Source organism: Electrona antarctica (assembly GCF_951216825.1).
Source record: "Electrona antarctica genome assembly, chromosome: 2".
NCBI lineage: Eukaryota > Metazoa > Chordata > Actinopteri > Myctophiformes > Myctophidae > Electrona > Electrona antarctica.
The window spans coordinates 48,717,038-48,736,185 of NC_136807.1; the positions used below are offsets into that span (position 1 = coordinate 48,717,038).

General features: G+C 41.5%; 3 protein-coding genes across 4 annotated transcripts in view; all 3 read left to right on the forward strand.

Annotated features, from left to right (window-relative positions):
* Positions 1–4,350, forward strand: part of LOC306943153 (neuron navigator 1-like) — a gene marked incomplete at its 5' end in the record, with an annotated part of 28,548 nt that extends 24,198 nt beyond the window's left edge. Inside the window, 2 exons of the mRNA XM_079529354.1 lie at positions 1,254–1,442; positions 2,044–4,350. Of these exons, the coding sequence (XP_079385480.1) occupies positions 1,254–1,442; positions 2,044–2,139 (285 nt within the window). The 3' untranslated portion in view covers positions 2,140–4,350. The remainder of the gene's footprint in view (positions 1–1,253; positions 1,443–2,043) is intronic.
* A 6,881-nt stretch (positions 4,351–11,231) lies between these two features.
* On the forward strand, positions 11,232–12,978 carry LOC306916017 (zinc finger protein RFP-like; the record flags this gene model as incomplete). The annotated part of the gene is made up of 1 exon (XM_079493714.1): positions 11,232–12,978. The coding sequence occupies one exon, from the start codon at positions 11,232–11,234 to the stop codon at positions 12,879–12,881; it is 1,650 nt and encodes a 549-aa protein (XP_079349840.1). The 3' UTR covers positions 12,882–12,978.
* A 4,530-nt stretch (positions 12,979–17,508) lies between these two features.
* The window catches only part of LOC306916025 (myosin-binding protein H-like), a 59,269-nt gene continuing 57,629 nt past the window's right edge, over positions 17,509–19,148 (forward strand). For both annotated transcript variants that reach the window (XM_079493717.1, XM_079493718.1), the window contains exon 1: positions 17,509–17,771. In XM_079493717.1, coding sequence (XP_079349843.1) covers positions 17,552–17,771 — 220 coding nt within the window. In that variant the 5' untranslated portion in view covers positions 17,509–17,551. The remainder of the gene's footprint in view (positions 17,772–19,148) is intronic.

Consider the following 19,148-nt stretch of genomic DNA (forward strand, 5'->3'; position numbering starts at 1 on the left):
AGATTACATCGGCCGTTAGCCAAACAAGCTAAAAGTTGCTACATTTTTTTATATTAAGCTCCCGATTACAGGGGATTAAACGATTACGTCAATAGCGTCAGTGGCCATGAGGGATTTATTGATATCAATACGCATAATACGTCACTGGCCATAAGGGGGTTAACAATATCCATTCCACTTACATTTTTAGTCGTCAAGCGTCAACATGACGCAGGCACTGGAAAGGTATTCATTTAGATATTTTAAAATGGATACATACACCATACCTTGTGCTAGGACACCGCAGCATTCGTTTTGGAGCGATACTTCTGTGGTTGAGTTAAAAACTGAATTAATAGTTCTGACAATGGAGTTTACCAGAGGTGATGCAGCATGGGCGTCATTCACTAAACTTGGGTACGCACAGATTATGTAATCTATGTTTGTCTGTGGACTCACATAAAAATATTTATGTGCCCAACATTTTGTCATCAAATGATCTATGTTTGGATGCATATGCAAATTCAAACTTTTTATTATGTTATTATCAGTTTGACCACAAGTCTGTGCCTTATGTTGCTTTAGGCGACAGACGCACCTCCAATGTTGAGTTATTAATGTATAATATTGATCACATGAACGCCACGCAATAGCCTAATAAGTCTTACCGTCTGAGGAGGACGCGGTACGGACGCAATCTAGCAGGATAGCTAGCTCGGATAGCGGCGCTCTAGTATGCCCTGGATCCCATGTCATCATTTTACCTGAGCAAAGGTGAGCATTGTTCAGTAGGCTTGGGCTATATATCCTTTTCCTTCTTTTATTAGCCCATTATAGGGTGCGGTGGTGGGGTTAACTTTCTTATTCACATTACACGTGAGGGCAACTTTATTAACGTTCAGCTCGCTTCCGGACAGAACAGCTGTCAAGTTGTCAAGGCGGTGCGATGCGGCACTTTTGTAAGCTTGCAGATGTGTTTTTTTCCCTTCCCCACGTTGGTTATTTCCGGTTGCCTTTTATGGTGAATGTTAAACGGGGCACGGGACGATGCAAGTGATCTACATGGGAGCACGCTTGTGATGTACAAACAGCTGGGATTCATCATCATGATGAGATACACCTGTGATCGGCACTAAACAAGGCTATAGACTCCCTTTTCAAGAATCACTTCACTTAGAACAAACTGTTCTGTAGAATCCATCATAATACTGTAGCACATTTACAAACAGCTCTGTGAATTCCCTATTATAATTCCATACCTTCTTCTCTACTAGGTGCATGGTCAGAAGGCTGTATGGGAGGACCCCGTGGAGTGGGTGAGGGGGACCCTCCCCTGGCCCAACGCCCAGCAGGACCAGTCCAGACTCTTTCACCTACCTCCGCCCAGCACTGGACCGCCCGGCGAGGAGAGGAAAACCCCCAAAGTCACCCCTCCGCCCGCCACGCTGGAGTCAGACCCTCTGGTGAGTCGGTGGGAATTTAAGTGTGTGGAAAATGGACAGTTTGATTGATTTTGAGTACAGTCAAACACTTAGGGCTCCATTCTCGTCACCGCTAAACCCCTTATCCCTAAACTTCTTTGCCTCTTTTTACTATTTTGCAAAACATTTTTGAATAGTTAAAATGGCCAGTCTACAAGCTCACAACGTGTCAATGTAGATTGGCTAGTTGAACTATTCAAAAATGTTTTTCAAAATAGTAGAAAAAGGCAAAGAAGTTTAGGGATAAGGGGTTTAGCGGTGACGAAAATGGAGCCCTTAGTCTAATAGCACTGAAAATATTTGATTGGCTGAGCACCCCATAGCGATGATTTGATTGGCTGAGCAATGTACATATTGAGGATAAAAAGTGAGGACGCCACAGGTGATCAGCCTTGGGGATTAGCCTTGAGGACTTGAGGATAAAAGGACTTGAGGAGAGAAAGTGAGGACACCAATTGTGTTTGGCCGGAATGTGATGATGTATGATGACAAGAGCGCCCCTCACTTCACACGGGTGTGATTTTTGTTTTATATAACTCTATGCTTGACACATTCCCCCTCTCTCTATCCCCCTGCTGCGCAGATGGCCATGTTACTGAAGCTCCAGGAGTCTGCCAACTACATCGAGTCTCCGGAGCGGGAGGGAATGCTGGACCCCAGTCTGCAGGCGACCCTCTGAGCACAGCAACCTGCTACACAATAGACACAATGCTGCCTGAAATAGTACGGAGGATGACGACCGTCAGCCAAGCCACTGGAAACACGGTTGTGCCTAACAAAATGGCTGACTGCATGTGGTGGTGGAACATGGCGTTCACACGAGAGAACTTAACAGACTGAAAAGTCATCTGTGCGCTCAGTCGGCAGTTTTGGAGACTTAACTTATGAACATAATGGACCTACAGAATGTGTGATTTTATGGACAAAGGATAAAGTCTGCCTGACTATTATTATAATATTGGCGGGGAAGTGTGGGCGAACATGTCGGGAAAGGTATCGATTTGTCTTTTCTCTGTTCCTCGGTTTTGTTGTCGAGGAGGGGGTTTTGGAGTTGCTGAATCTGCAAGTGCATGGTAACCAGAAGAGTGTGATGCTACATTTTTACATTATAACCTTATTGATCAAGACCTCCATCTTATTTCCATTTGTAGCCACTAAGACGACTAGTGCTGACTGAATTTGTGCCGAGGAGGCACAGGCTTCATTCGGCAAAGAGATAAAGCTCCAACGGTAAATTGTGACAACATCTGATTTCCCCCAAAAATTCGAAACGTCACTAGGCATCAGCCAAAAAATGCACTTTATTTTCTACCTATCCTAATTGGGTTTTTTTATTGGCTGTGTCAGTGTCTGGAAGAGCACATTAATGGCCTGATTGGCTCGACCGTGTCTCTACAACTAAGTTTCTCTAGGTGGCAGTGTTTACTACCATCGGCCTCCGCAGCACTCTCAAAGTGTGTGCCTCTCACTTATTGAAGGTGCTCGGTAGAAGGCCACACACTTAATATACAAAGCAAATTGCATCGGGTAGCGTTCTTGTGTTGTCTGTTTTATTAAGACATCATAACCATTCGCTGATATTCATCGGATGCATCGGATTGGTCAGAACTGTGAATTTCCAAAGTGGGTAAAAGAAGTGCATAAGAGTGACGTGCATGGGTGAACACTGAGACGGTTTTAGGATCAGTCTATTATAGAATGACATTATCATTGGATCCGATGGTCGGCGGTTTAGTTGGGCTGTGTATTGATATCAATATAACCACAGATGTGAATGAGGAGGCTGTCAAGCTGCCTACTGGAATGTCGTCGGTACCAGACATTCCCTCGGTGGTGTGAGCTAACTGACTGATGTTAGCAGACATTGTCTCATCTCAACATAGGCTACTATAAAACCCCAGAGGTAGGGGGAAAAGTGGCTTATTTAACTTGTCTGCCAACACAGCCTACACTTTCTTGGCTATGCTCGCGTAATATTATGTACTTAGAATAACTGTTTTTTGAAATACACACACAATACATCCTCTTGTGATCGTTAGGAGAGGATACAGCTTTGAAATCTTGTTTTTTTGTAGGATTTTATACTGAATCGTCCTCACCGATAATCATCGACATCTACTAGCTAACATGCCATTGAGTCTGACCGTCAGCCAAAATGATTTATCGACAGCGGCGCTGTCGCAGAAGCTCTAGATTTCAGTCATCGCTGTTCCTACTAATATCTCCCGTTCATCACCCCACGAGTGCTAGAGCAGAACACCATTGACGAAACTGCCATCCGCCATTGCAGAACCCGTGTACAACAATAAGGATCTTCCTACTCCACGTTTTTTGGGTTATTTATATCTTAAAAACAACATTATTGACTTATAGAATTTGATTTTATTCCATTGTCCCATATATGCCATATCTTCTGACGTCTCACAAGCGCAACAGGCGCGAGTGTCAGTCGCAGAGAGCTGAGCCTAATTTATATATATTATCGGATGTATAAGATCATCGGCATCGATGGTGTCGCTCGCCGAAAATAACTGTTATTTTATTTGTACGGTTATGGTACGGTTGCTTCTGCATTATAAGTGTCCTCTTGCCTTTTCCTTCCCTCGCCACCTCTCTTCATGACGGTTGACAGAAATGACAGCTGTCTGTAGATCAGTGGTTCTCAACCTGTGGGACCTAAACTAAAAAGAATACAAGAAAAAGATCAACAAAACTATACTATTAAAGCAATTGGTCAAATTGTCAAATAGAAAGCGGCAAACATAAAAAAAAAACATGAAAATAGCCGATCTACAAGCTTGTAGATCTGCTATTATCACAATGTTTACCTGTGGAACCGAATCAAACAAAATTGAATGCCTCAACTCCTACATTCCAAGTGCTTATCAGGGTGGGGGGGGGGGGGGGTCCCCCAGTTCAAATATTTTCAGGGGGTCACGGCGCTGAAAAGGTTGAGAACCACTGGCGTAGACGAGGGAAGGAGGGAGGGAGGGGGGCGGTGGGGGTACTATACTGTAAACAAAATGTGGTGTGCTCTTAACTTCTCATCTCTGTGCCATTTGACCTCAGACTGCCATGTTGTGTTCCGATATCTTAGTCTGGACCTTCCAAAACACACAGGGTGCTGCTGGCGTCAAAAAACTAGACACTCAGATTATTATTCTCTGTGCCTAAAACACAATGTTGGCCTGATTGAAGCTGTCTGCCTGGCCCCTAAGCTGCTGTACAAAACCACCACACCAAGGCCTATAGGTTTTAGAGGGAGAGAGATCATACTATATCATAGACATATAAAGGTAGACGCCTCCTTCGACTCTGGGGCTTTCCCGAGGTTCCTTGCAAAGCACAAGGACTGTCTAAAGAGGACGAGACGCGAAGACCGTACGGGCGACGCCATGTTGCTTATGGTGCTCCATGGAAGGAAAGAAACATGCGCAGTTGAGACCAAGGAAGCTGAACACGGAAGTATTGGCTGCATATAGCCCATTGCGCATGTTTATTTCCTTCCATGGAGCACCATAAGCAACATGGCGTCGCCCGTACGGTCTTCGCGTCTCGTCCTCTTTAGACAGTCCTTGGCAAAGCATAGCGGAAGCATGAGCGGAAGCATTGCCAAGCTTTACGCGTGCGTCACACAAGGGGACGTTCGGTAGGCCAATCAGAGACAATGCAAACGCTTGTTTCCTCATGCCAATAAAACTCCCTTGGGTTGAATTGATAAGTCCCGGAAAAGACACGCTGTGATTGGCCAGTAGTCACTTGAGTACGTGGCAGCGACGCACGCAGCTCGAGTGGAATAGTAAGAGAGTGGCGACACTAGCGTTGACTCGCATTGTAACAATGGATTGCGGAAGTGCTCATCTCAATGGGATAGTTCCAATGTTTGGAACTATAGCCCATATAGGCACCCGCTTTGCAGCGAAATCAAAGCGTGTCGCCACTCTCTTACTATTCCACTCGGGACGCAGTGTGCCTTCCGCACTTCCGCCTGACTTCCGCCTAATGCTGTAGACACGCGGCTCCAACGAACTGCAGCGGCCAATGAGGTGTCTATTTTATAAAATATCTATGCGTACTGTACCCTGGAGAACTTCCCTCTCTCTGACCTATTATGATGTCACTTTAACGATGTCACTTTAACACCCCCATCAGATCAAAGAAAAAACAGCACGCTGGGCAGACAGAGAGGATGAAACATTTGGACCTTTTGGGCTGGTCGTTATAACGATAGAACTGATAGTAAAGAGTGTGCGTGTGTGTGTTATCTGTGTGCACCTCTGTGCTAGGATAGACTGTGTAAAAGAACAACACAATGAATGGGCTTCTTACTATAGTTGACGTGTGATTTGACACCGAACAACACCTTATACACATTGTCCTGAATATATAAGCGTGTGCCACGACGTGATGTATTTGACCGTCGAGTCGCCTGAGAGTGAACGTTGGTGTAATGACACCTCGCCGTCCTCGCCCATCGGAGAAGTGACCATGTCGATGCATGTACAGTATATCCCTGCCCTGGTGTGTGTCGTCCCCCCCCCCCCCCAGAAAACCTTGCCTCGATCCGGATCGTTGGACCTACCGTACTTACCTTATCCATAGGGAGGGGGGGGAAGGGGATTTTAATAACTATCCTATGTCCATGTTTTGTCTGTTTTTAAAGCGGATATTTCTTTTTTTTTTCTTTCTTATGTATAATTCTTTGTATAGTTATCCTTCTTGTTTTGTTTTTTGTACAGGACATGGCTATTGTAAACATTGTAAATAGTCAACGAACGCATCTCTGCGACAGCAATCACTTAAACTATGGAGGTGTGTGTGTGTGTGTGTGTATAAAGACTCAAGAGAAAAGGCCCTTGTTAATGCAGTGAATGCAGGAGGATCCTGGCGGTCATTTTGTATTCCTCCGCTGTGTTGAAGGAGCAATATAGAGGCTTGATGGAGAGAAGGGGGCTAATAGTGGATTCATGGCATGTCTATAAAAACCACGGCGAATCCCATATGTCTAACATTGCTCTATAGACACTCAATAAAGTCATGCCATTCTTAACGTGTCAATGTGTCTTGAGCTTTTGTGTGTGTGTGTGCGCGTGTGTCTGTGTGTGTGTCTGTGTGTGCGTGTGTGTGTGCGTGTGTGTGTGTGCGTGCGTGTGTCTGTGTGCGTGTGTGTGTGTGTTACAGTGAACATAACTTGTATAAATAATAATATCCCTAACTGATTCATTCATTTTTTTCATTTTTATTCTTCACTACAGTTTTGAAAATTACACAAATCCTGAAAAATGACAGTCCTCTCAGCCAATTAATCATTCAGTTTTGTCAGCAGCAGATGTAGGCTAATGGAAAGTGGGGGGCGATCTTATCATCTTATCATCTTTATCAGTATTTGGTCTGGCTATAATACAATTAAGTGTATGTGTTTCGATATAATACATCTGTTAACAACAAAACAATCGATTGATTTGAAATGAAAATTGACTGACAAGCCTGTATGAAGCCTTCTATACACACTTTTGTTTTTCTGTAAAAAAAAAAGTTAAAGTCCCCTCCCGGCTCCCACCACCATTTTCCCATACTGTACATACTGTACACTGCACCGTACATCACTATCAGTCTTAATTTTATCCTTGAACTTCTTGTTTATGCCCCAACATGACTGGATATACAGGTTTTGTTGCAGTTGTAGAAATATTAGACCTTAATTGTCTAATGTTAAAGCATGTTCTTCTAATCATGCAGAGCATACTTTTCTTAAAAACAAACTTTGTTATATATTTTGGGGGAAAATAGCCAATTTAACACAGAGGTGCCCCCTCTTCCTTGGTGCCCAGTCTGCCCACCTATCCTCTTACCGTACTGTAACTAAACCGTGCCTATGATATGAATAACTAAATATGTCTAGCGGCAGATAGATTTATTTCATCTTTCTATAGAGCAAATATAATGTTCCCAGCTAGGAGGTCAGGGCCAGGCTTTTACACTTAGCAAACTGGAACTGAGTTGAGTCTGTACTTGAGTATTTCCGATTTCCAATACTTTTACTTCTACTCCACTACATCTCGGATCCAAATATTGTTCTTTTACTCCACTACATTCATTTGAAAACTTTAGTTACTAGTTACTTTGTAGATTCAGATTATTATAACAAAACATAGGGGAGAACGGGGTAATATATTTTTGCTTAAGTTGTCCTGGAAGCAAGGCAAAATGAGATGGCAGTAAAATCTAATGATCTACCCATATTTCAGGGTGTCTTCTATCAATTGAAATGATGACAAAGGGCCATGAAAATATGACCTTTTAAAAAAAAGTGTCATGTGGCTCAATTTGCCCCCAGGTAAGGGGTAAGTTGATCCAAGTCGAGGGGCAAGTCGAACCACATGATATTTTAATGTTAAAAGCTTAAACTTGCCCCGTGGGTGCACGGTGGCACAGTTGGTAGTGCTGTCGCCTCACAGCTAGAAGGTCCTGGGTTCGATTCCCGCTCGGGGCGCTGTGGGTGCTGGCGGCGTGTTTCCTCCTCCGCGTCATCAGTGCCCATACCCGAGGCGGGGTTGGCGAAAGGGCCTTTCTGTGTGGAGTTTGCATGTTCTCCCCGTGTCCCCTAGGGTAGGTACCCTCACAAAAACATGCAGTAATCCTGGTCTCTAAACAAACTGCCTCCCCCTGGCCAGCCAGGGCGCCTGATGGAGGGGAAAGGAACTGGTTGGAATAACGTGTTCCTTCCACGCGCTACGTCCAACCAGGGAAACTCCCCCCTGTCACGTGTAAAGGAGCAACTTGAGTCTTGGACACTCAGGCAGGAAGGAAGCATGAGTTCAAGTCCGTTGCTCTCCCCATGTCCCCCATATATGGGGACTAGGTTGGCGAAGGGTGTGTAGAGAGCCCAGGATCACATTAGATAATTGGCACAGGGGTGAAAAAATGGGTTACAAAATCGAGGGATAAAAATAAAAATAAAAGAAAAAGCTTAAACTTGAACAGATAATGTATTCACGTATCAATAATAATATAATAACAGTTTTCCCTTTTTTTCCCAATATTGTTAATACAATATTGCAAACTTCTTTTAAATGAGTATGTACATGCAAATTAAAGGTAATTCAGTAGCCTATAATTTGAGTAGCAAAGACTTAATAAAAAAATATGAATAGTGATTCCCATTGACTCAATTTACCCCCGGACATTGGCTCATCTTACCCATAGCCACCATTTTAGAAAACAATGACTAGAATTCAGACAACTTCAGACAATTCAATTGCTAAATGATTCACATGGTTCTATCCATTGGCAAATCATCAACGTGTATGATATTACATTTTAGACCTAGGTACATTTTGCTTTGTATAACAGTCATTTTACATGATGTGTCGAAATTTTACTTTGACCGACACCAAACATTTTTTTGTGTAAAAGAATCTACTTTCCCCATGTGCTTCCCAACTTCACAGCCAGGTGTAAATTATGGATGCTTACTAGATTTAAGGTCACATGGCAACACAGGTTTCTAGTTTTCTAGATAAAGAAAACAGTAACCACTTCAGTCTTCAACACTAGGCTATACATTTTGGCCATTTGAAAATAGCCGATCTACAAGCTCACAATGCGTCGGAATGTGACGCATTGTGAGCTTGTAGATCGGCTATTTTCAAAGGATGTTTATACATTTGACATTCTTCACAATGACTAGTCTACTTTTACTTTTGGAACTTTAAGTACATGTTGATGCCAATACTTTTGTACTTTTACTCATGTAGGCCTATATTTTGAATTCCGGACTTATACTTGTAACAGAGTAGTTCTACATTGCAGTACTGATACTTTTACTTAAATAAAACATTTGAGTAGTTTTTCCACCACTGTAGATTGGATAATGTTCCCTGAATTTTAGATGCTGGGGTTCTCAAATGGTTATGTAGTGTACACATTCTGAGTTGTTGTCCAGCAGGTGTCAGTAAAGGGTTAACAGCAACAGTTCGTCAGTGAGGAAATGAAATCTGTTGAAACGAAAAGTTAACAGATAAAAGTTTGGTGGCAGCGACACTCTCTAGTCTAGAACTCTCTACAGAACCTTTCTACAAGACGTTATACACAAAGTCTCTACAGAACCTTTCAACAAGACCTTTTACACAAATACTGACAAAATCATTGGTGAGTAGCTACTGCATTTAGTTAATGGTTTACTAAACAAGGAAACCTGCCTCAGTCAGTCTGTCTATTAAACTCTAATCCTGATTTCTCCTCATGTATGACTATCATAGCGTTTTTCACTTCCCCAAAATGTGTGTGTGTGTGTGTGTGTGTGTGTGTGTGTGTGTGTGTGTGTGTGTGTGTGTGTGTGTTGTAGGCCGCATCCAGCTATCTAAATAGGTGACAGGTAGTCTGTGTGGTTAAATATGAAAGTGAATGAACAGGTGTGAGATCTGTGTGAGTCTGTAATCCTTCTAAAAGTAATGTAGTGATTATTTTTGTTGCTATTTTCTTGTAGTGTCTTAATGTTGATCTTGCCTACTTTTAATTTGTTCTTGATCGTGTGTTTTTATCTTGTTTTTAATCTGGTTTAATATAGTGATGGGAGATTAATCGGCAAACACATCGGTATCGGCCGATATTTGCCTTAAACCAATTAATCGGTTATCGGTAAAACAATATATCATAGTTAAGTTTAATTTTATTATAATACTTTGTTTTTTTTAATTAAAAGGCCTGAAAAAGCCTTTTGTGATGATGAAGGCTGCAAATTATATCAGTGTTTTCTGGGGAAGCTTTCGAAAGAGTCAATAGTTGGAACATTTAAAAGAAACATACTACATTCAAGCTGTTTATGTTGGGATATGAGCCAACATTTCAATAACGGTGCATCCCTAGTTTTGGAATAAAGAGGCATTGCTTTTATCAAATTCAGCCTTTTTTCAGAATGGTCAAAATAATTATATATTTTTTGAGTGGTGTAAACCACTCCTACAACCGGCTTTTGTGTGCAGAAAAAAATGAGCATGGTTGCTATGTTCAAAATAATTTCTGACGTAATTAAATCACACCCGGGTGAACTGGATGACCGTAGCAACCATGGTCATTTTTTCTGCACAAAAACAGCCAGTTGTGAAATCACATCCGGGTGTGAGGCTAAATAATACCTTACCTTATATAATACCTTAGACATTACGTCAGACCACAGCTGATCATGCTATATAAAACCTTACACCACTCAGTTCACACGGGTGTGATTTTTATTTAAATACAGAATGAGATCATATCGACATCGTTTATATCGGCTATCGGCCATAATAGCAGTTAATTATATCGGATATCGATATCGGCCAAATTGTCTCATCGGTACATCCCTAATTTAATATTATGAATGTTATTTTTATTTTGTTCTCTATTTTATGTAAAGCACTTTGGGCTGCATTTGATGTCATTAAAGGTGCTATGCAAAAAGAAAATACATTTTCACCTGTCAGGAGAAGTGATCATTTCCTCTCCCTGTGGCCTGCTGAAAGGTTGATTTTCAGGCCTGATTTTTAAAAACAGTGATCTGCATTTTTGAGGGAAGGGGTCAGGACATTCCACGTCTGGGTGGCAGTGCTGTAGAAGGAGAAATAAGTGTGTAAGTGTTATAAGTGTTTTTATAAAATCGTCATTCTAGGGCACTGTAGTATTGTGGATGTGGGTGCCGCTCAATTTATTTTTAGGTAATTAGTCAGATACTCTGTGAGAAGTAGCATCCAAAACTAAAATTGTTTCACTTTTTATTTTCTGTGTGTAGAAATGGCATCTGCCAGCAGCAGTCTCCTGTCTGAAGAGCAGTTCCTGTGTTCTATCTGTCTGGATGTGTTCACTGATCCAATCACCACTCCATGTGGACACAACTACTGCAACACCTGCATCACACATTACTGGAACACTAGTGGTGTGTGTCAGTGTCCACTGTGTAACAAAACCTTCTGTAATAGACCAGAATTCTCTGTCAATAAAGTCCTCTCTGAGATGGCTGATCAGTTCAGGAAGTCAAAGCAGCAGAGACAAACTTCCAGCACAAACCCAGAACCTGCTGAACCAGATGAAGTCTCCTGTGACGTCTGTACTGAGACCAAACCCAAAGCCCTGAAGTCCTGCCTGGTGTGTCTGACCTCCTACTGTGACGCTCACCTGGAGCCTCACCTGAGACTCGCAGGGTTAAAACGACACAAGCTAATCGACCCTGTGAAGAACCTGGAAGACATTCTGTGTAAGAAACATGACAGACCTCTGGAGCTGTTCTGTAAGACTGACCTCATGTGTGTTTGTCAGTTCTGCACTGAGTCAGACCACAAGTTACATCAGATTGTATCTCTGAAAGAGGCCTATGAAGGAAAGAAGGCAGAGCTGGGAAAGACAGAGGCTGAAGTTCAGCAGATGATCCAGGAGAGACAAGTGAAGATTCAGGAGGTCAGACGCTCGGTGGAGGTCAGCGGGAAAGATGCAGATACAGTCATAGCCGTCAGTGTGCTGGTCTTCACTGCTCTGATCAGCTGTATTGAGAGAAGCCAGGCTGAGCTCATTGATGTGATTGCAATGAAGCAGAAAACAACAGAGAAACAGGCTGAAGGCTTCATCAAAGATCTGCAACAAGAAATCACAGAGTTAGAGAAGAGAAGCTCTGAGCTGGAGCAGCTGTCACACACTGAAGACCACCTCCACCTCCTCCTCCAGAACTTCACATCCATCAACACTCCTCCACCCACCAAGGACTGGACAAAGGTCACTGTCCATCTGTCTTCACATGTGGGGACACTGAGGACAGCTGTGGCTCAGCTGGAGAAGACACTCAGTCAAGAGATGGAGAAGAACCTGCATGATGCTGAGCTGAGGAGGATCCAGCAATATGAGGTGGATCTAACTCTGGATGATGATACAGCACATCCTAAACTCATTCTGTCTGAGGATGGAAAACAAGTGAGTCATGGAAACATATGGAAGAATCTCCCAGACAATCCAGAGAGATTCTGTACATGTTTCAGTGTCTTAGGAAAACAAAGCATCTCCTCAGGAAGGTTTTACTATGAGGTTCAGGTTGGAGGGAAGACTGACTGGACAGTAGGAGTGGCCAAAGAGTCCATCAAGAGGAAGGGAGGCTTCATCCTGAGTCCCACCAATGGTTACTGGACTATAGGGTTGAGTGATAAAAATGAGTACCGTGCTGCTTCTAGCCCTCCTGTTCTCCTCCCTGTAAGAGAGGAGCTCCAGAAAGTGGGAGTGTTTGTGGATTATGAGGAGGGTCTGGTCTCCTTTTATGATGTGGAGGCCAGAGTTCACCTCTACTCTTTCACTGGCTGCACCTTCACTGAGAGACTCTATCCATACTTCGGTCCATGTCTTAATAACAATGGTAAAAACTCTGCTCCTCTGATCATATCTCCTGTCAATCACACAGATTAGACTAATCCGCACCAAAAGGTTGTTTTTCCATTTAAAACAAATAGTAGCCAAATTGTTTTCTTTTATGTCAGTGGTCTGAGCAAGTATAGGCATAGTGTCTATTTTACGTCATGATGATGTATGATGATAAGAGTGCCCCTCACTTCACACAGGTGTGATTTTTTTAACTTATATATATAAATATATTCCGGTCTGTGTAGAATTGGGTTTAGATCATATTTAATTTCATGCCATTCAGGTTTATATTCAAATCAACATTGGCAAGATTGATATCTACCAGGAATAAAACATAATGTTATTGTCAGTCTTGTACTAATATTCTAGAACGTTTTAAGTGCAAATAGGAATGCAGTGATTCTGCAATGATTATGTTATTGTCTCTTATGTACAGTAGTAATCTATGATGTTATCAATCATAGGAGATGGACAAAATAAATCAGTTATTGTACATTATGTTCATATGTGAATTGTTCTTTGAATGCAGACATTATAACCACTTCCCTATCGTCCTTGGGGAACGTTCACCGAAGATAGCAGATCTACAAGCTCACAACACATAACGCGGAACATTACAATTTGTATTCCTGTTTTCCTTTTAGGCTTCCTAATGACAAAATTGCACAGTGCAGATATGACGAGTAACTTAAATGTACAAATAAATCACTGACACATTTATTTTCTTCACAAAAAAAGTATAAAGAAGTGGAAATAGTTGATCTACACAAGCTTATACGACACGTGACTCACAACGTGTTGTAAGCATGTCAATCTGCTAGTTCTGCTATTTTTGGAAAAAAAAATGTATGGACATTTTTCAACATGGAAATGATTGACGATTATGCAAAAATAATTGTGATTAGGCGATCATGTTTGTGACAGGTTGTGAACTACTAAGCTTCTAGATCTTCAGATTTTGTGTTGAAGGGAAAAAGAGCGTGCCAAGTACAGTGCCAACTCAGGTCTGTTTTAAGTATAGAGGGTATAAGTTAAGACCTTCATATAGTATAATTATGTTGGTCTTCATCTTGTGGAATTGTGACAGCATGTTTTGCATGTCTGGGATTTGCTAGTGAGGAAGATTTTGGAAAATACAATGTTGTTATATTTGGTGGATTTTACAATAAATGTTCATGGGGAGATTATCCAGTGTCCAGACTGTTCTTTATGTATTATATTGTTGTTCAGAGACCTTGTGTCTCACAGACTGACACAGTGTATTCCTAGAACTTGAAATGTCCTTCCTTGTAACACTTGGGTCATTAAACCATCTAAACTAAAATGTGGAATGCCCTACCAACAGCCGTTAAGAGATGTGAATCCCTAGACTCCTTCAATACCACTTTCAAAGAGCACCTACGGGTTGCTGCAATTTGAAACTGTAAAAAAAGGTAAACCCCCATCACCATTTTCCCATACTGTACATACTGTACACTGCACCGTACATCATTATCAGTCTTAATTTTATCCTTGAACTTCTTGTTTATGCCCCAACATGACTGGATATACAGGTTTTGTTGCAGTTGTAGAAATATTAGACCTTAATTGTCTAATGATAAAGCATGTTCTTCTAATCATGCAGAGCATACTTTTCTTAAAAACAAACCTTGTTATATATTTTGGGGAAAAATAGCCAATTTAACACAGAGGTGCCCCCTCTTCCTTGGTGCCCAGTCTGCCCACCTATCCTCTTACCGTACTGTAACTAAACTGTGCCTATGATATGAATAACTAAATATGTCTAGCGGCAGATAGATTTATTTCATCTTTCTATAGAGCAAATATAATGTTCCCAGCTAGGAGGTCAGGGCCAGGCTTTTACACTTAGCAAACTGGAACTGAGTTGAGTCTGTACTTGAGTATTTCCAATTTCCAATACTTTTACTTCTACTCCACTACATCTCGGATCCAAATATTGTACTTTTACTCCACTACATTAATTTGAAAACTTTAGTTACTAGTTACTTTGTAGATTCAGATTATTATAACAAAACATAGGGGAGAACGGGGTAATATATTTTTGCTTTAAGTTGTCCTGGAAGCAAGGCAAAATGAGATGGCAGTAAAATCTAATGATCTACCCATATTTCACTATCAATTGAAATGATGACAAAGGGCCATGAAAATATGACCTTTTTAAAAAAAAGTGTCATGTGGCTCAATTTGCCCCCAGGTAAGGGGTAAGTTGATCCAAGTCGAGGGGCAAGTCGAACCACATGATATTTTAATGTTAAAAGCTTAAACTTGCCCCGTGGGTGCACGGTGGCACAGTTGGTAGTGCTGTCGCCTCACAGCTAGAAGGTCCTGGGTTCGATTCCCGCTCGGGGCGCTGTGGGTGCTGGTGGCGTGTTTCCTCCTCCGCGTCATCAGTGCCCATACCCGAGGCGGGGTTGGCGAAAGGGCCTTTCTGTGCGGAGTTTGCATGTCCTCCCCGTGTCCCCTAGGGTAGGTACCCTCACAAAAACATGCAGTAATCCTGGTCTCTAAACAAACTGCCTCCCCCTGGCCAGCCAGGGCGCCTGATGGAGGGGAAAGGAAAACAAAAAGAAAAAAAAAGAAAAGAAAAAAAAGCTTAAACTTGAACAGATAATGTATGCACATATCAATAATAATACAATGATACACTATTTGTTTATTTATTATTTAAACAATATTAAGACAATTAAATACAGTTTGTTATTCAGAACCTTATATTTGCAATATTGTTAATACAATATTGCAAACTTCTCTTAAATGAGTATGTGCATGCAAATTAAAGGTCATTCAGTAGCCTATAATTTGAGTAGCAAAGACTTAATAAAAAAATATGAATAGTGATTCCCATTGACTCAATTTACCCCCGGACATTGCCACCATTTTAGAAAACAATGACTAGAATAAGCTACTTCAGACAATTTAATTGCTAAATGATTCACATGGTTCTATCCATTGGCAAATCATCAACGTGTATGATATTACATTTTAGACCTAGGTACATTTTGCTTTGTATAACAGTCATTTTACATGATGTGTCGAAATTTTACTTTGACCGACACCAAACATTTTTTTGTGTAAAAGAATGTTTTCTACTTTCCCCATGTGCTTCCCAACTTCACAGCCAGGTGTAAATTATGGATGCTTACTAGATTTAAGGTCACATGGCAACACAGGTTTCTAGTTTTCTAGATAAAGAAAACAGTAACCACTTCAGTCTTCAACACTAGGCTATACATTTTGGCCATTTGAAAATAGCCGATCTACAAGCTCACAATGCGTCGGAATGTGACGCATTGTGAGCTTGTAGATCGGCTATTTTCAAAGGATGTTTATACATTTGACATTCTTCACAATGACTAGTCTACTTTTACTTTTGGAACTTTAAGTACATGTTGATGCCAATACTTTTGTACTTTTACTCATGTAGGCCTATATTTTGAATTCCGGACTTATACTTGTAACAGAGTAGTTCTACATTGCAGTACTGATACTTTTAATTCAATAAAACATTTGAGTAGTTTTTCCACCACTGTAGATTGGATAATGTTCCCTGGCTGGAATTTTAGATGCTGGGGTTCTCAAATGGTTATGTACACATTCTGAGTTGTTGTCCAGCAGGTGGCAGTAAAGGGTTAACAGCTACAGTTCGTCAGTGAGGAAATGAAATCTGTTGAAACGAAAAGTTGACAGATAAAAGTTTGGTGGCAGCGACACTCTCTAGTCTAGAACTCTCTACAGAACCTTTCTACAAGACGTTATACACAAAGTCTCTACAGAACCTTTCAACAAGACCTTTTACACAAATACTGACAAAATCATTGGTGAGTAGCTACTGCATTTAGTTAATGGTTTACTAAACAAGGAAACCTGCCTCAGTCAGTCTGTCTATTAAACTCTAATCCTGATTTCTCCTCACGTATGACTATCATAGCGTTTTTCACTTCCCCAAAATGTGTGTGTGTGTGTGTGTGTGTGTGTTGTAGGCCGCATCCAGCTATCTAAATAGGTGACAGGTAGTCTGTGTGGTTAAATATGAAAGTGAATGAACAGGTGTGAGATCATCTGTGTGAGTCTGTAATCCTTCTAAAAGTCATGTAGTGATTATTTTGTTGCTATTTTCTTGTAGTGTCTTAATGTTGATCTTGCCTACTTTTAATTTGTCCTTGATCATGTGTTTTTATCTTGTTTTTAATCTGGTTTAATATAGTGATGGGAGATTAATCGGCAAACACATCGGTATCGGCCGATATTTGCCTTAAACCAATTAATCGGTTATCGGTAAAACAATATATTGGATTTAGTTAAGTTTCATTTTATTATAATACATTTTAAAAAATAATTTAAAAAAAGCCTGAAAAAGCCCTTTGTGATGATGAAGGCTGCAAATTATATCAGTGTTTTCTGGGGAAGCTTTCGAAAGAGTCAATAGTTGGAACATTTAAGTAGCCAATGTTTTGCTGCTGTTTTTTTTTGTGCGTCTGCGCGCGCGTGTTGCATGACAAATCGTGAGCGCATCCGAGTTCCATGATGAAGGGAGGCTGCTAGGGAGGGTGGATCTGTCCCATAAGGTCATGCGGGTGGAGTCTCTTTGCCTATATTACCTGATCAAGTCCCTCTTTTCTCCTCTATCCAGAGGAGTGAGAGAGAGGACTGCAGGCTGATTCCTACTAGGATACTTACTTACTTTTTGCACCGCCATGCCAGCCAAACCAGCACCCATCAAAAAATCCCCCGCCAAGAAGGCGGCAGAGGCTGAGCCCGCAGCGAAGGCTCCTGCTGAGCCCGCTGCTCCTCCGCCACCTGCCGCCGAGGCACCTGCGGAGGCAGCGCCGGCCGAGGCTGCTGCTGCGCCCGCCGCGGCGGAGGAGGAGGCATCGCCTGCTGCAGCCCCAGCGGAGGAAGGAACCCCCGCTGAAGGTACTATACTATATTGCTCTGTTCTGAGTCCTGACCTGGTGGTGCATGATGGGACATACCCTTGATATAACAACAGGTCATTATGAGTATAATCTCGCGTAGCCAGACTGTTGCCTCTCGCAACGTGTTCCTCGATTGTGGAATATTGTCTGCCTACGCGAGACTATTATGAGTATGACTATGACCGTGGACGATGCCTGCCTGGTCTTTCTTGACCCAAAGGCTATAGGAAAACTTGGAAAAGGGCTCCGTCTGTCTGTGCCCCAAAAGCGCTCTCATCATCAGCAAACTGCGTTTAGCCTATACTCATACTGTTACTATAGGCTGCTTTTTCGATGAATTGAGTATAGGAGGACTCCTACTCAATTGAAAGAACCCCAATGGACCCCAATAGGCTTTCTTGGATTCATCCTTTTTACAGTATTGTACCCTATAGGCTACTGTACTTGTCCATGCAAACAGTTAATAAAGTATCAATCAATAATAACCTTGTCCTTAACACATTTTGATTGATTGAATAGGCCTACTTTTATCAGTTTGTGTGTGAGAGAGAGAGAGAGAGAGAGAGAGAGAGAGAGAGAGAGAGAGAGAGAGAGAGAGAGAGAGAGAGAGAGAGCGAGAGAGAGAGAGAGAGAAAGCACCTGTAGAAGATTGAACCCAAGAAAGCACAAAATTGCTTGTTTCCATTGGGGTCCTGTGTATATTTTCATTGAAACATTTAGTGACAGACAAATACAATACAATACAAAAACATCATAAAAGAAAAATATGTGCAGTATAGGCATTCATTGTGATAGGCTTGGATTTCTTCACCTTCTAATAACAATTAATGGTATATGGGATTGGCAGGTGATATTTCCATTCATATTGTTTCAAATCGGAATCTAGGCCTATATATAGGCTACTAGACTTAGCCTACTGTGAATGATTTATGAACTCATATGCCTGCCTGTTTATCATCAGAGGATTTAAACATTCTATTAAACGCTGCCTGTTTATCATCAGAGGATTTAAACATTCTATTAAACGCTGCCTGTTTATCATCAGAGGATTTAAACATTCTATTAAACGCTGCCTGTTTATCATCAGAGGATTTAAACATTCTATTAAACGCTGCCTGTTTATCATCAGAGGATTTAAACATTCTATTAAACGCTCTAACAGTTGACGTCAAGTATAGCCTAGGTTGGAATACAAAGTAACCAACACCGACCGTAATGTAACTCACGCTGCATTTTAATGGGTGTAGGTCATCTCCTGAATGCACTGACCCAGTTGCTCTAGTCCTCAGAATGCTGATGACATCAATTGGAAGGCGTTGTAAAATTATAGGGGAGCCAGCAATACCTTACGTGTATGATTTATCTGTGTCTTGCT